The 22,761-nt window shown below is 38.3% G+C and overlaps 1 protein-coding gene and 1 pseudogene across 2 annotated transcripts in view; one reads left to right on the top strand and one right to left on the bottom strand.

Annotated features, from left to right (window-relative positions):
- Positions 1–22,313, bottom strand: part of USP12 (ubiquitin specific peptidase 12) — a 97,926-nt gene extending 75,613 nt beyond the window's left edge. The window contains exon 1 of one of the 2 annotated variants that reach the window (XM_054577142.1): positions 22,092–22,313. In XM_054577142.1, the coding sequence (XP_054433117.1) occupies positions 22,092–22,139 (48 nt within the window). In that variant the 5' untranslated portion in view covers positions 22,140–22,313. The remainder of the gene's footprint in view (positions 1–22,091) is intronic. The other variant, XM_054577143.1, reaches the window with a different exon arrangement.
- On the top strand, positions 6,487–9,704 carry LOC129073402 (60S ribosomal protein L9-like; annotated as a pseudogene).
- Positions 22,314–22,761: the final 448 nt, after the last annotated feature.

Below are 22,761 nucleotides of genomic sequence, written 5' to 3'. Positions count from 1 at the left end.
AACTTATCCTCAAATGGTTCAAATAAAATCACTGAACATTTGCCAAGCAAGTTCAGCAACATGCAGTGAATTTAAGTAAACAACATTTGGGAGTTATTTGTACTGCTGTCCAAAATTTTAACAAAAAGCCACAGTAGCCAGCCAGTGAGGGGCTCTCAGTGGCAAAATCTAGAATAATTTGAGCATGGAAAAGAATGATTGTAATTATCAAACCAACTGTAACTGATTATAAAACAATAAAAATACTGTGATACTCAATAGAGGAAGAGAGAGTAAAAGAAAGACACAGGAAGAAAGGCTCATTCACAGCACTGGTGTCAAGTGTCAGACTGAATCCCCTTTGGAAAAACTGATCATGGAAGACTTAAGCATTTACTCTGCCTTTTTAGGAGGACCTATATTTCAACTCTAGCTAAGGAGAGAATTTCTTTATGGAGGAATGGCTACTAATAAACATGGAAGGAATAACAGAATTCGAAAAATCCTTTTTTGAAAAATGCAAAGAAATCATTCCAAATTGCCCTCATCATCAATGGGTAACACACCAAGGAACAGAGCATGGGCAAAGCGCCCAACATCCTCATATAGCTTGGTAACTCCAAAGTGAAATATTTCACTTAAAATGATGAGATTTGGTGGTTTCCACTTTAATCAAGCTCACAAACTTGGCATCGCCAGCAGTAGACACACCGGCCACCATGTTCCTCATGACACGCTGCAGTATGAAGCTTGCAGCATCACTTATGAGGGCTCCTATCAAAAAGTGTTTAACCTCAGTCAAATCAAACTTTAAGGCCTAAAATTTTACTACTTTATAGTAAATACAAGATATAGAGGAGCGAGTTAATAGATACCACAAAGAAATGGTCAGACAAATCCAGAAAGAGTCATTATATGGAGAAACCTATCTGGTCAGGATCAGAGTGCGGGGAGGGGGATGGGAGAGGGAGGAAACCTGAGAGATTTAGAAAGACTACACAGATGTAACAGCAACTATACAGCATGAACTTTTATTGGACTGTTTAAAAGAAAAACCACAAAAGACCATAAAAGAACCTTTTAACTGGGAAACTGGAATATGGTCTAAATATTACACGATACTTAAAAATTACCAATAGTTTTCCTAGGTGAGAAAAGGGAGTTCTTAGGTAGAATTGTGTCCTTATTTTTAGATGTCCTGTCAGGGTTTGCCTACTTAATCATTCCTTAAAATTCAATTCCTTCATCAAATGTCTACAACTTTTAACCTAAAGGTTAATTTTTTTTACATTAGAAGCAAAATCAAGAAAGAGATAAGTATAAGTCAAGATTACAAAGAGAAGGCTCTTAATCCCCAGAGAGGAGGAGTGCACGTGGCAGGTGTCCCCAGGCCCTGGCACCCCCTGTCTTCCAGTGAAACCATCCTGTGCTGGTCAGGCCTTTCCCAGTGTTCTTCCCTCCCCTTTCCACTCACCCTGAAACTATCTTAAGTTTTGATTGAGGATTTTCCCCCACAGTAAGAAGAGAATGTGTAGACAAATCAAGAGAGATACTATGTCACTGAAATTTATTTTGCTGATTTAGGGAATTCATACTTCATGATTAGGAGACACCTAAAGAGTTGAAGAAGGGAACTAACATTTACTGAACTGGACGCCTGGCATGCACTCTTTCATTTACTCCTCCCAGCACCCATAAAGGAGTATTTTTAGACAAGCAGCTGAGTATGAAAGTTATAAACGAAGACTCTGGATCCCAATTTCAGGAACCTGAATCCCCGCTCTACTAGCTTCATTACTGTGTGACACGGGGAAAATTCCTTTAGTTATTTGTGCCTCAGTTTTCTTATCCATAAAAGATAAACAACACTTCCAACTTTACAGAGTTGTTGTGGAAACAAAGTGAGTTACTATGTGTAAGGAGCTGAGAATAATGCTAGGCACACAGTGAGTAACACCTAATTGTTACACATATCATTTTTGGTCCATATTACAGACAGAATGAACTCAAGGGTTTAAGGCAATTTGCCCACAGTTGTAACTAATAAATGGCGTTGAGGAAACCTGAACACAGGTCTCTGTCAAATGCAGAGCTCCCACTCTTCACTACACCTCTCTCTCTTCCTCTCCAAATATCAGGGTCTCCTCAAACAACTATAAAAGTGTAAGATATTTCCCAGTGAGTTTCCTTCTTGAAGAGTAACATGTGTCAAAAGACATGAAATTCTGAGCCATGCTTTTCTCCATACAGTGACGGTAGCCCCTATGAATGAACTATTTGTCAAAATGTTACTGAGATATACTAACCATCAGCACTCAAACACACCTTGTCCATTTGGCTACGGAACTGAATTTATGGGAAAATGAATGAGCTCCAAACAAATAACCTACACTGGCTCCCAAGTAACTGCAATCTAATTGCTGTGTTGAAGCAATTCATTTACAATCTGTTCATCACTGTGAAATATTATCTTAGTTCACCTACAATAATTATCATTATAAAGGGCTAATTGTCCTAAGATCCCTTTTAAATCCAAAACTCTATAATCTATGACACAAAACTTTTGTTGTCAATAGAGAAAATCAGGAACAATGAAAATAAATTGGTCTGTAAAACATTACAGAATAGGAGATAGGAGAGTAAAAACTTATTTGAGAGTACATGAACAATTACCCACAGAATAGTTAAAAGGATATTTATTAATCCAAATTTTGTTTTAAAAATGTTTGCCATGTATTCTAAAGACCAGGATAGCATACACAAATATGTTATCAATAACTAGTAATTAATGCATTATAGTTGACTTCTAGTATTTTTTTACATATTTCTGTCCATCACGAACATGTATTCTTTTTATAATCAGTAAAACAGTAAAATTTCTTATTACATATCAAGCAATTGGTTGTTAACTACACCCAATTCCAGAAAATGTCAGCCATTAATAGGTTAATGCAAAATTAAGTGTTAAGTTCCATCCCTGTGGATCTTCAATGCTGACTTGTAAGTGAGGCTACAGGTATTTAAACTAGTTAAAAAGATACTTTAACCAATTGCTGCTCCCCTTATAAAAGTACAGTACCGTAAGTCCCTACTTTGTTTCTGAAAGGACTTAAGATGGCAATATTCCCTTAACCCATCCAGTACGGACTAAACTGTGTCCCCTCCTGCCCCCAAAAGACATACTAAAGTCTTAACTCAGTAGCTCAGAATGGGACCTTATTTAGAAGTAAGGTCTCCACAGAAATAATCAAGTTAAAATGTGGACATTAAGATGAACCCTAATGCAATGAACAGTATCCTTATATAAGGGATAATTTAGACACAAAGAGGAAAGACAATGTGAGGATACAAGGAAAGATGGCCATCTACAAGCCAAGGCACACCTGAGGCTATCAGAAGCTGGGAGAGGCCTAGAACAGATCTTTTTCTAGAACAGACCTTAGGAGAGAGCATAACCCTGCCAACACCTTGAATTTGGACTTCTGGACTCTAGAACTATAAGACAATGTATCTCCCTTATTTGAGCCCCCTAGTTTGTAAGTACTTGTTCCAGAAGCCTTAAGGAAACTAATACACCATCCTACAACCTCCATGAAGCTGAACAGCCTCATATCGACTGCCCTTTTAAAGAGGTAGCAGTGCACAATTTTGTTTGTAGAAAAAACATAGAGTTGACCCTTGAACAATGTGGGGATTAGAAACGCTGAATCCCCCTCACAGAGTCAAAAACTCAGATGTAACTTTTGACTCCCCAAAACATAACTACAGTCATCCCTCAGTGTCCACAGGAAATTGGTTTCAGGACCCACCTTAGATACCAAAATCCATGGATGCACAAGTCCACAGGCTGATTGTTCAGGCTGCACTCAAGCAATAATTTGAGTCCACATGAACAACAACAAAAAAGGCCTTTAATGATAATTACTTCCCTACAAGGAATGCTATTCCTACTTTTTTTTTAAAAGTTGTATAACATAAGATGTACGTACATAAAGTATTGCTTGGCCTACACTATGTATAAAAATAAACACACATGTAATATAATTACCAGTAACAACACAAAAGAGGTGGGTGAGAGCAAAGCCATAATAGGCTTAGGAAATAGAGATGGTAAATTAATAACTACAACAATTACTGCTGGGTTTATAACATTAACAAGTGTAATATGTATAAAAATGTCACAAGGGAGAGGGAGAGCTTGTAGTACTCAAACCTCAAATTCATTTTTATAGTCTTTAATATAAGTGTACAGTTTAGATAAAATATATACCAGGTCTGTCTGGAAAAAGTCCAGTCATTGTTAATATAACAAGAACAGTCTGTGCAACACTGATGTAAGCTGGCAGCCAAGGCAAGCGGACTGGAATGCGCATGTGTGAACAATGACTTTACTGTACTAGTCAGTGGAGGCTGTAGATACCGTTGAGTGAGCAAGTGTACTGTGTGGCCATCGCATTCAAAATGACTGAGCAAGTAGAGCAACTAATCTGCATCAAATTTTGTGTGAAACTCGAACATTTGTCCATGGAAACTATTCAGATGATTCAGAAGGCTGCAGCTGTGGGCAATTGGTGATTGGCAGCTTCATCACAACAATGCACCTGCTCATGCATCACATCTCATACAGCTTTTTGGTGAAACATCAAATCACCCAGGTGACTCAACCCCCCTTCAGCCCAGATTTGGAAACCTGCCACATCTGGCTTTTCCCAAAACTAAAACCACTTTTGAAAGGGAAGAGATTTCAGGCTGTTGATGAGATTCAGGAAAATACACCAGGCAATTTGGAAGATTGTGTGAGGTCCCAAGGTGCCTACTTTGACGGAGACTGAGGCATCACCGTCCTGTGTACGACATTTCTTGTATCTTCTTCAATAAATGTCTGGCATGCATATATGTATACAAAGGTATATAAAATAATAGTATATAAATATTTTCTAGTCTCTAAGTTCTGTAAAATCTAGTAACAGTGCACTACTTCAAAAATGGAAATGGCAAGAATGAGTATTTCACTTCTGTAGCAGCAAGCAGTTGTGCTAAATCCATTTATTGGTACATCAGTGTTACAAACCTTAAAAATTTGAGGATTCAGACATTTCCCCTTCTACAGACAATCCTAGCAAAGCTCATACACCTGCTTTTCAGACTGCCATTTTCTTTGAATGCCATGAATTTAAGCCTCATCTCCCCAATAAGACCGTATCTTCCTTAAGAAACTGTTCTTGTGCTCCCCAGTTCACCTGGAACAGCAATAGACAGATTTACTGGTTCTTCTCTTTTCTCTTCTTTATTTAACATGTTTCTTCTTAATCTTTCCTATTCTCTTGATTTTCCTCTAGACTTATGAGCAAAAAGTGAAAAATAAAATCCCTAAATGTCCAAGTCTTTTGTTTCAACTATTTCTCTTAAGTTGACTAAGATATCAAATCTAATTATGATAGTAGTTTAATAACTGTAAATCAAAGAACCATTTGAGAGTTGGCAATCTTCAAGTTAGAGTTTCTTCTAATAATTATCTTTAAATATGGGGAAAAAAATCTATCTCACATATCCTGTAAGAATCTCCCTATCTTTCCACTTTGCATGAGAACTATCCCAAGTACCCTTTCCCATCCTTTCTTCCTGAGGAGGCATACAACCTCTTATAACCTCTTCTCTCTAAATTTACCCAAAGATTACCTTTTAATGAAACCAAACCATTATCTGAATTATTATAGCTATAAAAGCTTTTGATCTGTTCATAAAGCCCTTAAAAATGCTCTACATATTCTCTGTTGAGCAAGGACACAGAGTATAGGTTTTATCCATTTTCATGACTTCTCATACAACAAAGTCTATATTTACTAATGTATCAAAAGTTATAAAAGTATTGGTAACTAATTTTCCCTTAATGCCCTGTTGCATCTTTACATTTCTCCTGCCAAGACTGGTGGCATGCTAATAGTTTTTGAAGTAAACAAATCACATTTTGCTAACTCCTACACTTACAACAGGTAATAGCCACCTCTTAACATCCACTTAATACAAAAGGTGTATGTATACTAATCCACTCAAACTTTTTTCCTAAGCTTCACCACAGCCCAAAATTCATTATGAGCATATCGGGAACCAATTTTAAACATTTACTAGAATGCTGGCTGATTTTTTACAGTTAAAATGTACACACACTGTAACAGAGTGAAATGCTCAGTCTCTCACATCTTATTCAGCCCTACTGTGTTCTTGTACACAGACGTGCTATCGTTAAAAGGAATTATGCTTGTGGCCTGGGTTTTTACAAAACCAGCCCCTCCAGGAGATGAGAGAAAACGTAAAAAATAATGACTGTTTATCAAAGATTTGCAGGAACCTTGTGACCAGATGAAAGTCAACTGGAGTCAATAGACTGGAAACAGAGGTGTCAAGGTCTTCCTCAGACCCCTACTGGGAACCGATGTCTATGGTCCTTGATCTCCTCCCACTTCTTCCCTTGACAGGAAAGAAGCCTAAATTCTGTACTTTAGGAAGATGGATCTGAGGTACCACTGTGTGTCCCATCTTCCCGATTGCCACTTTCTACATCAATAAACCTTTCCTTATACCAAACTGACTTTGAATTTTGGAGCATCGGGAGCACCAACTTCCAATCAATAACAACACTGTGGTAGCAGAAAACTAAGAGCCCTGCCTCCCCACAAATGTCCACAACCTAATCCTCAGAACCTGAGAATACGTTAGGAAACTAATACACACATAAATTTTGGTTCATTTTAAACATTACAAATAGACATAAATGTACATTACAAATAGACATAAACAGCCCTAAAATGTGAAACTTCACGTGACTGTATCTGGCAAGTTCATCTTGTTTTCTGAATCATATGCTTTAGAATTTGAAGTTGCTTTAAAAACAAGAGTAGTAAGTATATGAGTTCAAAATGGAAAATAAAACATATTTTGTCAAGTATCAGTGTAGTCTCACTAATTACAATTCAGATGCAAGAATTTTCATTAGAATCCCATGTATTTATTCATCTGTCATATCACAAAATTATGTTTAGGTACGAAAAAGCTGAACTTTATGCAAAGATTAGCCTGATGAAATTTATTATTTTCAGAGTACAATTATAGAAATATTCTGTATATTACATCTATATAGCTTTAAATATAATATAAAGAGTAGGTCCAGATTCTCTCTAAATGTTTTTTAGATATTTCTTTAAAATAAGAAATTTACAAAAACAGTTAAAACTGTAACCTGAACCTCTAATGAAATGCTGGATCTAGGCAATCATTATCAACAGTTGCTAAAAATCATCAGGTGACAAGCTGCAGAGGAACTGCATGATAGAAGACTTATGCTGACCCCACTTCAGCCCATCAAGCAATGTTACAATCACAAAAAGGAGAGGACAAAAGTGCCTCTTAGTGTGATGTGATAGGAATACATATCACCTAGGATATCTTTTTTTCATGTCCACCCAACCTACTTACCCATTCCACCCCTGCAAAAACAAAGCAAAACATAACTAGGAATCTGGATCAAGCCTCTATATCTACCAGCTTACAGAAAATAAACAGGAGGAATATGTGCTAAATACCACTAGAGGATGTAGTCAGCAAAATGCAGAAAATGGAAAAAGCTAAGGGGCAATCTGACTTCTTCGACAAGATAAACTGAAATTTTAAAAAGGGCGTGGAAGACCCATACTTGAGAAATGTAACAATCAAATGCAATGTATGAACCTAACCATATAAAACCATTTGAGACAACTGGGCAATTTCAACAATAATGATATTGGGCATATTAAGAAACTGAGCATGGGGCAGGGGCAGCACTCAGAGAGCAGTGATACTGTGCTTGTATGGGGGAGGGGGACACTCTACACGTCCATGAGCAGCACTGTAGTCCAGTGGCACAAGCAGTAAATGGTGGACAGAGATCCCCCTCCAGCCAGGTTCCTAATCTCAAATCACTGACTACATCACTGTAGTTTGAAGTAATCTATTTGTCCATTTGACTATTTCCCAATCTATGAAACAGAATACTACTGCCCATTTCATAGATTTTCCAATTGCTGTTCAGAAAAAAAAATGAGATAATAATAAAATGATCTGATATGCCAATGATATTGATGAAGTTTCTTTACAGCAGGTATTGCCACAAAAATATATTCCGTGTAACTTATTTTTACTACTGACTGACCCACAGTAACTATGTTGTGTAGACTTTTTTCAATAAATGTTCTATGAAACCACTTCTTCTGATCCTTTTCAATTTGTTTTACATATAATAAACTAAAAACACATTAAGAGTGCCATAGTTGAAATGTAGAATCTTCGGATTTTACAGATTTTTTCCCCTGTCACTACAACAGGGAATAAAGACTGAGTGCTGTTCCATTTACAATCTCCCCCACTTTCCTTCCCTACTGGATCAAAAGTACTTCTTTTGATTAACTCATTTCAGCAAAAGTAAGTTCTACAATCTCTACCAGAATGTGATCACGAACATATACACGCCTTTTTTTAACTACCAGACAACCTTCATAGTTTTTTGCCTAAACCAATACAAAGCCAATTAATTTAACAAGTTTGAGGACAAAATTACTGAAACATTAAACTGCATAAGCAATTTTAATCACTAAATTCTTATTTGTTAGTTGTTTCACTCACATTCTCACATTCTCTCCAAAGCCCTTTCCCCTTCTTCATCTTCCTTGAATTACTTTTTAAATCACACCAAGCTCCCTCCCCACCTCTCTCAAAACCCTTCGCTTCTCCAGTTGGACCAGGCTTCACTTCAAGTGCCAGTCTGTCTTCCATTTAAGCATCATTAACACTTAGCTATCAAGTTGGCATCACTCACTGTTCACCTTGTTATGCACAATCTGGTCTTCCCAAAGAGATTGCAAGTCCTTTGAGAACAGAAACTGAAACAACTTTGCATCTCTAGTGTCTATTACATAATTCTACTTACAGTCATTGATACTAATTGTAAAAAAGGACCTGATTGCTCCATTGGTGTGAAGGGATAAATTATGCCCACCGACAAAGATATCTGAAGTCGTAACCCCTAGAACCTCAAGGTTACTTCATTGGAAACAGAGGCTTTACAAAGGTAACCAACTTAAAAGGTCATGAGGGGCCCAAGGGTCATTAGCTGTCTTTGCCACATCTACTCCAAGGGTGAAGACCATTCTCAGCAATCAGACTGTCAACATCCCAGAAAATGTGGACATCACTCTGAAGGGACACACAGTTATTGTGAAGGGGCACCCTGAGAGCGACTTCAATCACGTCAATGTGGAACTCAGCCTCCTTGGAACGAAAAAGAAAAGCCTCCAGGTTGACAGATGGTGGAACAACAGAAAAGCACTGGCCACAGTCTGCACTATCTGCAGTCATGTACAGGACATGATCACGTGTGTTACCCTACAAGATGAGGTCTGTGTACACTCACATCCCCATCAACGCTATTTTTCAGGAGAATGGTTCTCCTGTTGAAATCGGAAATTTCTTGGGCGAAAAATACATCAAGCGGGTTGGGATGAGGTTGGGCGCTGACTGTTCAGTATCTCAAGCCCAGAAAGATGAGTTGATTCTTGAAGGGAACAACATTGAACTTGTATCAAATTCAGCTGCTTTGATTCAGCATGAAGCAACAGTTAAAAACAAGGATATCAGAAAATGGATGATATCTATTTTCTGAAAAAGGAACAACAGTCCAGCAGGCTGATGAATAAGATCTAAATTGTCCAGCTATAGAAACAGCAGATGCCAAATGATTCCTCAGATTTATCTGAAATATTTTAGTTGCAATAAAAGCCATGTATTGAATTGGGGGCGGGGGTGAAAAGGGTCCTCTAAAAAGGAGAAATTTGGGCATGGAGACAGACATGCACAGAGAAAACAATGCAGAAAGAAAACAAAGTAAACCAACACAGACATTAACAGAGGCAGAAAATGGAATGATGTATCTAATGCTTAAGACTGCTAGCAAACGACCAGAAGCCAGGCAAAAAGGCATAGAACAAGACTCTCCTCAGAGGTCCTCCAAGGGAACCAACTCTGCCAACTTTTTGATTTTGGACTTCTGGCCTCCAGAACTAGGAGACACAATAAACGCCTGTTACTTTAAACCACACAGATTTTGGTATTTTGTTTTGGCAGCCTTAGAAAACTAATACAACTACAACTGATGTTTAAGCAAATAAAAATGTACAATACAAACAGTATTTCATGACTAAACCTTTCTAATATGATAGACACTGAAGATAATGGAGAATTAAAATGAGCACAGTCTGACCTAGAATGAAGCAGCATTAGGATAAAGGAAAATGTCCATTATATATTAAGTGAAAAGAGTAAGTTGCAAATAAATTTCAAGATTTTATTTGGGGGTATGAGGACTAACAAACCCACAATACCATGTTTTCATTACGCACAGGAAATGTCTAACCACACAAACACACACACAAACTCTTATGAGCAATTCATTCTTCAAAATTTTTTGTAGTAGATTTTTCTTCACATAATTTTGTATTTTTAAAAACTCAATGGTTTATTTTGAACTTTTTTAAAATGTGGAATTAAAAGAAACTATTTCCAAAAGATAATCAGATGTCATATTATTCTTTAACAATACACAGTTAAACCTGAGCGATTTAATTCACTTTTAAATTCCTCAATTTGATAGTTCAATGCAATGCATTAATTACTGAACTACAAAGGCACATCTACTATTCCACCTCTAACAGTGGGCATGTCATTATATTTCAGAAGCAGTATTAAACAGATTGTTTGCAAAAATCACAGAAGGAAAAGATGATAACATTTACCCACCACATCATGTCTATAAGGCATATAATTCTGGAGGTTTTACAAATGTTCCATCACTGAATTTCATTTCTCCACTGGGCCACACCTATTCAGTCCAGCCCTTCCTTTGTTCCAGCACCAAGTAACACAGAGGGCCTTGTTAACTTTGATGTCAACCAAATATCTGAATATTTTCTTTAATAATTCACTCTACTTTTATCATCTTACCTAACTCCAAACCCTTCTACACCTTCATTTTTGAGATTTCAATTTGTGAAGTACTAGCAACAGCACAAAGGAGGCACTTAATATACACTAAATGTCTATGTAAGTTTCTTAGGAAAGCTGAAAATTATAGAAGTCACATTCAACTGTACAAAGTCTACTAAAATGACCCAAGTCACCATTAACAGAGAAGAAGAGCAAAAGTGTCACAACAAAGCCAGGCTCTTAGTACTAAAATGGTGTAATTACTACAACTCAGTTCCAGGAGTGAAAAAAAAGATGGTGGGGAATTAAAGCAACTAATGTCTGGGGTGAAGAAGTACAACAAACAGAAAAAAAGCTGTAAGGATGCAAGGAAGCAAAAACTACTCAAAAGTCAGGGCCAAAGAAAGCCAGGAAGGAGCAGTGACCTGAACAAACACAGTCTCAAAAGAGCAAAACTAAAAAAACTACAGATAAAAAAACAGTGACAGATAGCACTTGTATGTTTCAGTTCATGTCTTTAAATTAGAAAATGATGCAAACGAGCAAGTGTGGGTATCCGTGTGGGTATCAAGACTGCAGTCTTGATTTTTATAAGGAAAGAAACAATCACACATTGAAAGTTGCTTCCTTTCAGTTTAGCATTTGCAAAGATAATTGTCAAAGTCAAGGCAACTGCTTGAATCAGGCATGTGAGCACATCGTTAAGCTGGGCTCCCGGTGACACAGACGTAAACCACCTCAAATTAAAAAAAAAATGCAATTCAGACAAATGAAACTATTTAATACTTGCCAAGGAAACTGGTTTAAAAAAAAAAGTGAACGATCTTTTTAAAGATACACACGCAAATAATGACAGCAAAAATAATAAATTTACCTAGCAGGATCAAAGCACAGTATAATTTTGGATTTGTTTTTGATCAATTATATCTCGTTCGGAGGCTTTGATACTTCAAAATTTTCCCAATTTTTGTCCAACTTGAAATAAAAAACTTTGGGCACCCTCAGTCTGAGGAAATCATCAATGTTACCCTTAGGTCCATCAAAATAATGAATGGTGAAAACATGATTTCCATTCCTCACCTGTTCCTAGGTGAACCAAAGCTCCTTTACTTAATTAAGGCTATGAATCTGACACCTTTTAAACACGGTATCCTGTTTTACAGAAAGAACACACTTTCTATACTACTCAAGATACATCTTCCTCATGCAAACCTCAAACTACCAATTGCTACCCCCTTAACCATGTGGCATGCTATCTTCATAGAGCAAATTAAACACCACAGAATCTTTCCAACATCAATAGGGGTGGGGAGAGAGAATTCTAGGAAAAAAAGATAGTAATTTCTTCAAAGATATAATGACTAGATTTTTTAGGCTGAGATATGCACAAAGCTGAACAAACGTTTCTGTCTACAGGATGTCACATTATAAACATACTTTGCATTCCAAAGAACAAAAGTCTTTTATTCTTTCCTTGCCCCTAGAATTTTCATGGCTTCTTTTGTGCTGAGATGATTCTCATTTGAAAGAATTACACCTGTTTTCCAGGTAGACCAATACCATAGAAACTAACACAATTTACTCACTATAATTTTAGACCTTTAAAAAAAGTTACTAAAAGGGAATTACAGGAAGTTTGCTGACATCACTACTCCCTCACAGCACAAACAATTTAACCAAGAACTGTATGTCACTAAGAGAACCAAACCCACAGATATCTCATCAGGAAAAAAAAAAGTTCCATGAACCATAAATTCCTAACACATTAGATTTTTTTTTTAAGAGTAATCTAAAACTTTGTTTAATTAATTACCTGGCCATCCTAAGACCAAAATCACTAAAATACTCATTTTTAAACCTTGAAATGACTACACTTTGTCAAAGGTAACTTTTAAGTCCTGTTATAACTCTCAAATGTACCTTCTATACTTTCCTAATGAGTCCTACCAAATAATAGTTATATAGGAAGGGCTTTAATTTATATGTACAGTAAACATGCCTTTCACATGTATCCTCTCATTTCATCTAATGGGGAAATTATTATTCCACTACACAGTAGAAATCAGGGAACTGATTTATCCAAAAACACGTAATTAGTAAGTGAAATGAGACTCAAAGCTGTACATAAAACTTAAAATTTAGAAACAAAAAAATTTCCCATATTCCTGTTTAAAATGGAATGAAAAACAATTTTGGATCAAACAGAAAAGCTGCAACACATTAGCTTGTAGATGTCCTCATGAATTTAGGAGTAAAAAAAATCTGTATCTCTTCCCTGGTGGATATGGTGGAAGGCCTGAAGTTTTTTTGCCCCCAAATCTGTAAAAGTGGGGCTAATATTACCTGAGCTCTTTGAGTTCTAAATGGATCACAGAGATGACAGACATGAGAAAAAGAGTATGAGACTAACAAAAAAGAACTAAATGACTTTGATATATCTCAAATAGCAATCTATATAAGTACAGTATTTTGTTTTCTTAGGTGTGATAACAGTATTGTGTTATTGCTATATAGAGTGTCCTTTTATTTTAGGCAGGTTATTTGTTAAGTAATATTTTGTTTTCTAACCAATCTAATAGTTCCATTAATATACTACAGATAAATTTGACCCATTTAGATTTATTGTAATTAATGAAATAAAGCTTATTTATTCCACTTTATTTTGGTTTTCTATTTATCCTTTCCTTTTTCTTCTTACTTTTCCTATTTTCCTACCCTCAAAGTTTGAATGAAAAAGTTTAAGTTTCTGCTGGTTCAGAAGCAAAAATATTCATTTATTGTGTAGGTATACATTTACCCTTACTTTTTAACATGCAGGTACAATTTTAGATTTTCTAATATTAGGGTTTTGGGGAGACAAGATCTTTAACAAGTTTTAACTACTCCTATCCCACCACATCTTGTTATTGTCATCACTTTACCTTAAAAAAAAAAAATACAAGCAACTTTTTAACAATCAATGTAATGAAATTTACCAACATATTTTTAACAATTTTATTATTTTATCCCCACAACTTTTCTCTGAACTTACATTTCCTACCGCTAAATACATATTTTATTGATATTTTAATGAGAGTCAATAGTTGGTAAACTTTCTTGAGACTTCTTGATTTGGCCCTATCCTCTCCTGCAGCCTATTTCTCCCAAGACCCCTTCCATGCTGAACCAGCTACAGAACCTAAAAGTAACAAATGATCCCATGACTCTACACCTTTGCTCATATTTGGAATTCCAGCTCTTCCTGTCCATAAAATAGATGACTTCATTTCACAAAGTTTAAATCTCTCCTATGTAGTTTTTTTCCTGAAAACCCTTTTCACTCTCCCAGGGAGATATAACCACTTTCTCTTTCACATACACTTATTACTTACACCAATAGGAAGAAAGCCATCTCATCACACTCATTTTGTATTATATGTCTATTCTCCTTCCCAACCGTTTTCTTGTCATGGTACACATAGAAAATACTATCTGTAGAGCCCACAAGAATATACAGGTAAGATTCTTCTCACCTGGATGTGACTGGTCGAGGGTTTCTGGTCAACCCAGATACATCCTGGCTTGCCTAGGGGCCAACAGGACGGGATTACGTTCTCAGTACAACTATATCCCATACAGGACACGCAAAAATAGGGAGCTCTGCAATACCAGAGCTTACCATAGTCATCTCTGTATTCTCAGAACCCACATACATGCTAATATAATGTAGGGCTCCATTAATACTTCCAGAAAGTACTTACTGAAGAAAAGACACTCTTTACAAAAAAAAAAAAAAGTCACTATTAGCTTTAAAAAAAAAAATCATGCCTGTCATCTCATTAAAAAAGTTATTCACTATCATATAGAAAAGGCTCATTAGGGCACAAAAATAAAACCAACAGCAACAATACTCAGACACCACTAAAAAATACTATGACTTAAACAAGCAGGAAAACCATAGATGGTACCTGGACCTATGAAGCATTTCAGTAAGAACATCTGTCAGTTATCACTGAAATAAACATCACTTCTTATTTTAAGCTGAAAATTCTTATCAGCTTGCAGCTTTAGACATGTGGATTACTACAGACGGAGATCCTTAGCAAGCTTACCCATCACTCTGTAGTCACAATTTTTAGAAAAAGCTAATACTCTTTCTTATACAGAGACAAGAGAAAAACACAGCCAGTGAACATACAGAATTATGAGGAGCTACAGAACCTCATTCAATCATGTTCTCTATTAAATATTTTGTAATTTACACTATGACAAAATTCTTCATTGGGTACTTCTGTGAAAGCAGTCAAAGATTTAATAGTTTTACTTCCAAAATAAATTATGTATAAACTCTCTCATCTCCTTATAATATATATTTTGTGCGTAAGATTTTAAATGATCAAAGTTTATACATAGGCACTTTCAACAATACTGCGTCAGATGGAGTTTTCAATTCAGCAGCCCATAACTCTTCATAATATCTAGCATTTAGCCTGTTCTTCCAATACCTTAAAGTACATTAGAGATACTGAAATAATCTTCTTCCAGCCCACGAGATAGGGAGAGAGCAGGTCTTAGACAAAAATGTCGAAAAGAAAGTTGGGTAACTGCGCTGTAGGCCAACAAGAGTAAAGGACAGAGGCAAAAGGGAATTAAGTGCAATAGTATGGCCCCAGTAAACAACAGGAAATTCTGGAAGGAAATAAGGCCTGAAGCTAACTTTTAACATATACCTTGATGTAACACAAGAAGTCGTCGTGTTTTAGTATAACAAATAGAGTAAAATTTTATTTTAAAAGCAGTATTCCCAAATTATCTAAAGTTGTAAAATATGTTTAAGAATATCACAAATCAGACCATTCTTACTCCCTGACAAAAGGAGTAAAATGTCTTACTACAAACTATTCAAAACAGAAGAGACAATCGGCATTCTTAAATTATATTATAATCTAATTCATTGAACTTCAAAGTGTATTTGTGTTTTCTCAGAGGTATATATATTACTAATAAACTAGTGTTTCTTATGACGAAAATGAACTGAAATAACTGCATTTCATAAAACACAAATTTCAATTTTGGTTACTAGTGTTTATTGAGCTAACATTAATTAGTAGTGCGAATGAGTCCTTCTTACCACATTGAGGGGGGCAAATCACTTTAGAATAATAATCCCCACCACCACCCGCTGCTACAGAGTGATTGCCATGGACCAGGGACCACTCCGCAACCCTCTGAACTACATGTATTATTTTATCCCCATTTTACAGACAAGAAACCGTGACACAGAGAAGTAACTTGTCCAAGATTATACAGCTAGGGAAACATGGAATGTAAAAAGGAAACCAATGCAAATATTTTTTAATGGTATTGGAAAAGAAAAAAGTGTCAAAAATGAGTAAATAGCTGTGTAAAATTAGCCTGTTAATGAATAAAATGGCAATATCACCAACCTTCACTAAATGCTTTTAAAGGAAGAAAAATATACTTATTTTCAACTGTAACTTTCCATCAATTCAATAACACTAAAAAGAAAACTGGGAAAGTAGGCATAATTCATACTTAACTATGTCTAATTCCATGCTCCTCATATTACCTAAAACAAGATCAGAGCTCCCCAAATGATGGTATCGACAATCATTTAAAAATTCTCAAAGGATCACAGAATACTGAGTTTTAGATCTAGAAGGAAACAAACATGTAACAAATATTGATTACAGGGTGTCTTGCCCAACCCCTTCATTTTACAAATGAGAAAAATCAACTCAAAGTTTTATGAGACTTTCCCATACAGATCTGAAATTCAAAACCTGGACTAGAATTTATCTTCTGGTTCAATTGCTCTTTTTAATAAACCAAGTTGGAGGATACAGAAAATACTAAAGTTTTTGAAATTGAGCTACTAAAAGAGAAATGAAGACCAAATTAAATTATTTAAATCTGAAAAATGAAGATTTCTGGAAAGGAATTAATGCTAAGTAAACAAATGCTTCAATAATCTGAGACCGTAAAAGTGTCAGGAGAGCTAGAATAAATGACTTTAAAGAAGAACGAACTTGTAAGTGATGAAAAGGAGGTGGGTTCAATCTCCAGGGGCTTGGTCAAAAGCCTAGAATTAAACAAAACAGCATATGTTGTGATAAAAGTCTGGCTGAAACTGGCTACATGGTTCAAGGTAGAGTAGATAATTACCCTACTTTGAGATCTGTTATAAAAAGATTAGCTTAAAGTGAAAGGAGAAACCACCAGCAGGTAAGCAAAGCCATATAATATAAAATGACATAATAAATAGAATAGAATAGATTTTACACACATTGCACATAATTGAACATGATATTTAAAACTAACCTTTTAGAGAATATTAAAAGTTTCAAATCCCAATGGTCTCACCTTTACTTGCAATAATGAGTAAGTGCCTAAGATTAGAAAAAACTCATCATCTCTTATAAAATTCCATTTCTACTGCCAATATAATTTTATCCTCTAATAATCATGAAATAACCTGTCAAGGACTTCAGTAGCCTATCACCATGCCTCACTGGGCCAATAATCTTGCTATAACATTCAACTCTCCATGCCAATTCTGAAATTGTACAAAATTTTAAAACTAACAAAACAATCATTTTTGGGGCAAGCTAAACAGCAAAATTTTATCTAGGGTGTAAGCTCAATGAAGGTTTTTTTTGAAAAGACATGTTCTGAGAGATAAATTATTTTCTTTTTGCTTCCTTGAGAATTTCCAAACTCTTTTTTAATAGAATATTTTCCAAATTTTCTATAAGAATATACTATTTTTAATGTCCAAAGTGTATTTTAACCAAATTCAAAAGATCAACAGGTTTAAATAAAACTTTAATAACACTTAGGCTATATGTTCTCTCCCCTAAGCCTCCTCAAATATACACTCAAACATTGCTTATCAGTATTGAACCAACATTTATATATGACAGAAGACTTATTTTTGAAGTGTTTATTCCTCTTAAATTAACATTTATAGTAAAAACAGCAAATATTAGTAAAACAATGGCAACTCACTTTGCTCCTATCACTGAAGCACTATTTTACTAATACAATATTAATAAAATTTAAATATTTTACTAACAAAAAATTCATCTACCCTACTTCTTGAGACAGAACAAGGAATTTTATTATCTAATATAATATTCTGACTATGGAAAGGCAGACTATCAAACCATCCTCCTGAACAAGGCAAGGGCTTTGAGGTTTTTTCTCCCTTTCCTTTCTTTCTGGAATGCTTTAACCCCACACACATCTTATTCTTACTGAGTCGCACCAGCGAGGATGAAAAAAAGACAAATAGCCAGCTTCACTTGTGGCTTTCCTTCCATAAGCAGTTCACAGTTTACCATGGGCAGGGTGCTGTGCTGGATACAGGCTTGTTCAAGGTAAACCTGTTAGACCCACTTGGCAGCTAACTTGTGGCGTTGGCCTCACTGACACCAGGTTCTAACAGATCTGTGTCACCCCTGTGACTGCAGGTGGGCAAGTAGCCAGGTCAGCGCCTCCCCATGATCTACCTACCTTCCCAGGCAAACAGCCTCTCTTACTCAGTCCCCTCCCCAACTATCCCTTCCCAACCACGACTCTTACAACCCAGACAGGAAGAAACAACAATCACAGTGGGAGCCAGCGAACATTTACAGGCCCTACCACAGCAGCGCCTGCCTCCATGCAACGGCCAAGACCCACACTATCCCTCTCCAGTCCCAGGCCACCAAAAATGGCTCTATAACTTACAGCTCGATTTCAAAATCCAGGCTTCTCTATGTTTTTGGCCACTTTTTCCACTATTTCACAATTGTTAAGTATAAAATTAAGTGTTGGGTAGCTACTCTGCGCCAGGCCCTGAAGTCTGAAGCTACTTTAGAAGCAAAACACACACCATGTGATACTAAACATGTATTTTTTCTTGTAAAAATACCAAGTGGCATTTCTAGAGATACCTTTGCAATTTTATTCAGTGAAATCTAAACATAATCTCTCATTTGGGTCAGGCTAACTTAAGAAAAACAAACTACTGATTTTCACATATAATTAAAACAATAGTAATCTAGAATAAGATATAACTGAAAGATTTGCTTTTAACAGTTATTTAACCGAACTAAGCTAATGCAGATTTGCCCAGGTACCTTATGTTGACAAATGAAAAAATATGTAAATTTCATTATTTGTAAAATAAAAATCAACTCCTCATAAATACTTGCACAGCTGCTGATTCTCTGGGGACTACCATTCTCTTCAGGCCCCCTCTTCTCTCTACTACACCACACTCACCTCCGATCTTATCCATGTTTATAACCAAACTGTTTTATTGTATGTAGAAGTTAGTGTTCCACCAGAAGGCAGAAATAAATGACAGTCCCTCACCATATACCTTCACAATCTAAAAAGCAGGTAAGAAGAAAACATACAACACAGAAGATATGATAAGTGCTACTGAGATTACAAAAATGCAGTGAAATTATATGAGGTGGATGGAGGATGGGGATGCAAGGGGGTAGTATAATCCAAGTAAGGATACCTGCTTGACAGGCAGGTATGAACTCGCTTGACAAGGTGGGAGGAGGAGTGTTCAAAGCTTAGAAAAACAGCATCTACAAAGGCACAGAGGTAAGTACCTTTGCTTTCCTAGATTGTTAATTTTGCAGTTCTCAGAAGGTGGGTTATAGTTTTCTTTAAAGGACAAAATTTCAGATTACTTTGAGAGATTTAGCACTACTTGGGAAGCACATCAGCATTTATTCAAATATAAATATAGACAATTTTAACACTACTTTTAGAACAATCTCATTTGGCCAACCACTGGAGTCTCTGTATTTGCCAACAATACACATTTGGCCAACCACTGGAGTCTCTATATTTGCCAACAACACACACACACACACACACACACACACACACACACACACGCCACACGCCCCAGCCCCCGCCTAACCCCCCCCCCCCAATGCAATTAATGCCCCAGAGTAGAAGCCCTAGGCAAGAGCTTTGGTGTCTGAAGTTCTTGAGATCAGAATCCTACTTATGTCTGACTTGACGAATCTCTGTACCTCATGTTCCTAATCTGATTATAGCATATTTTTATTTTATATTTATTAACGTGTTCATTTGAATATTGTCTCCCTCAACTATCATGTAAACACCATGACAGCAGAGACTGTCTTGATCACTGCTGTATCCTCAGGCCAGTCTCTAGCCCTTAGTAGGTGCCAAATGTATACCTGATATACCCGAGTGAATGAATAGTTACTACAGTAACATATCACTCCTGAAGCACTAGACTTTGATAATGAACTATGACCCAACGATCTGTGTTAGCTCAGCAATCTTGCAAGATTATCACTTTCAAAGACTTAATTATCAGATTCCTTTCGAAACAGAATAACTACTGGAATACCTAAAAATAACCCAAATCACCCTCAGAAATCATTTTAATGTAGTTCCTTTAATATCAATGCTTCCTAAAATATATATTGTGAGGGAGAAAAACAAACATCTATTTGGGGAAATAAGATTCTCCAATGATTCAGTATTCAATATGATTTCTTTAATCCTGTAGATCAGCGATTTTCAACAGGTGTGCCACAAGAATATTTAAAGCAGTATCTAACTATTTAGTCAGGGGCACTGACCTCTTTTCCCTTAGACTGTCAATTTAAGAAATGACAACAGCCAACACAACAATAGCCGTCTGGCATTAGCGAATCAAAATTATACCTATTTTTTGGTCGTATCAGCAAAAAACACTTTTTGGTGTGCCATGGAATTTTAGTAATTAGTTTACATGTGCCATGAGACGAAATAGGTTGAAAGTCACTGCTGTAGATTTTAATCCCATCTGATTTCAGCCATTTTTTTAAAATATTGTTCATCAGCATGCAGTATAGAATCTGCTTCTAGCGCATCTTGCAGATCTGATTTACCACTTTTTTAAAAAGTACATAAAATGTACCACCCTTAAATCGAAGATTGCTTTGGGGATCTCCTATATACAGTCAGGTGCATTTTAAAAAAAGGGAGGGGCTAGTAAGAAAAAACAGAAGAGATCTTCAAAGTCTTTAAAAACATAGTCACTAAGCCCACGTTGCAAAGAATTTTTTTCTGTGATGGCCCATAATTATCATCCTCAGATGTAAGCTCATGAAAGTTAATGAAATGAATTTGCCACATGGTGTGGAAAATTGTGATCTTCCTGGCAAAGCACAAATCACCAAGATTTACATGCACCCACATTTTGCTTATTCGGTACTTTTCAACAGGTATTAGCACTTTGCCCTTCAAGACTGTTTAGAAACCCCAATAAAACACAGACCATAACCCTTGCAGTCAGTCCCTACACAGAACTACTTCAAGCCACACACATGTGTGCCTAGTATATTCAAGTAAACAAGTGACAGGGAAGTTTAATCGGCTTGCAACATTAACGTGAATTCCCAAAGACAAGACTGCCACCTGGACACGTGGTTGAAAAAGAGCTCGTTTTTCTCAGAAAGAGTAGAATTGGGGGAAATTTCCACCGCACTTACTTAAAGTTTCCATCTTCACACAAGCCCCTTTCCCCTAAGGGTGGAGAACTCGGCCTCGCCAAAGGAGCAGAGAGGGAATCTGCACTAGACTTCCGTCCTCTCTGGGGCAGGAACGAGACCCTGCCTTCCTACTCTCGGACCCCCACGGCCGCTCTGAGCCACCTCCCGGCTCCGCGCACAGCCAGACGGAAACGGAGCGCACCGCCCCGTGTCCTTCCACCTCCGACCTGGGCCGGGGCTACGCTCCAGCCCGCGCACCCACAGACCGGGTGCGCCCAACTGCTCAGTCCGGCGCCGCGAGACTTCAGCAGTTAAGCCCCGGGGCGCTGAACACCGGGGCCCGCCCCCAGCCACAATCTGCACGGGATCCTCCGCTCTGGACACCCTCGCGCCGTCCCGGATCGCCAGCCACCTCCCCGTCCCCGGGGGCCGCTAATCCCCGTGCTCCCAGCCCGCTGCCGTCCAACCGCCGCCGCCCAGGCCCTACGGACGGCCGGAGTGAGGGGCGGAGACGGCTGTCGGTCGACCGGCCGCCTGCCCCAGGGTTCCGGGCCGCCCCGGCCGTCCCCCCGCCGCACCTACCATGGTACAGATGGAGGCGAATTTGGAGACTGTCATTAGGATTTCCATCCGCCCAGCGCCATCTTCCACCCAATCACATCGGCGGCGGCGGCGGCGGGCGGAGTAGAAACGGAGCCGGGCGCCCGCTCACACCGCAGCCCGCGGGCGGAACCCGAGTCTCCAAGGACCCACGCACTGAGGCTGCTCCGCCGCCGCTGCCGTCGTCGCCGCCGGCGCTCCGGCACTCCCTACCTCGGGTCCCAGCCCCCGCCTGCTGGCCGACCGCCCGCCTCCGGCTCCTCCCCGGCGCAGGGCGCAGCCGCTGCCTCGGGGCCCGCGCCTGCCCGCGAAGCGGTCCGCCACACACCCCGCCCAGCGCGCTGGGGAGCGGGCTCCGCCGAGGCCCTAATGCCCGGCCTGCCCGGCAGCTTCCCAGCCCAGCGCCGCTCCCCGCCCACTCGCCGCGCTCCCGGACCGCCCCGCGCGCAGCCCCTCCCACTCCCCCGCGCACGCCTCGCCCTCCTGGAGCGCGCTTGCCCCGGAACTTCGGAATGGGCCCCGCCTGGCGCGCGGCCAGGCACCGCCTCCTGCGCGCGTCCCTCGCGGTCCTAGGGCCCGCGCGCCAGTCCGCGCTCCAGCTGCGAGGGACTGCTGGGGAGGTGCGGGGCGCTGCGTTGGCTACGAGGGCGAC

The sequence above is a fragment of the Pteronotus mesoamericanus genome, unplaced genomic scaffold, assembly GCF_021234165.1.
Source record: "Pteronotus mesoamericanus isolate MK-2021 breed Mesoamerican mustached bat unplaced genomic scaffold, CSHL_Meso_final contig_41, whole genome shotgun sequence".
NCBI lineage: Eukaryota > Metazoa > Chordata > Mammalia > Chiroptera > Mormoopidae > Pteronotus > Pteronotus mesoamericanus.
The sequence above is the reverse complement of the archived record's forward strand: the minus strand, read 5'-3'. Positions and strand labels throughout refer to the sequence as shown.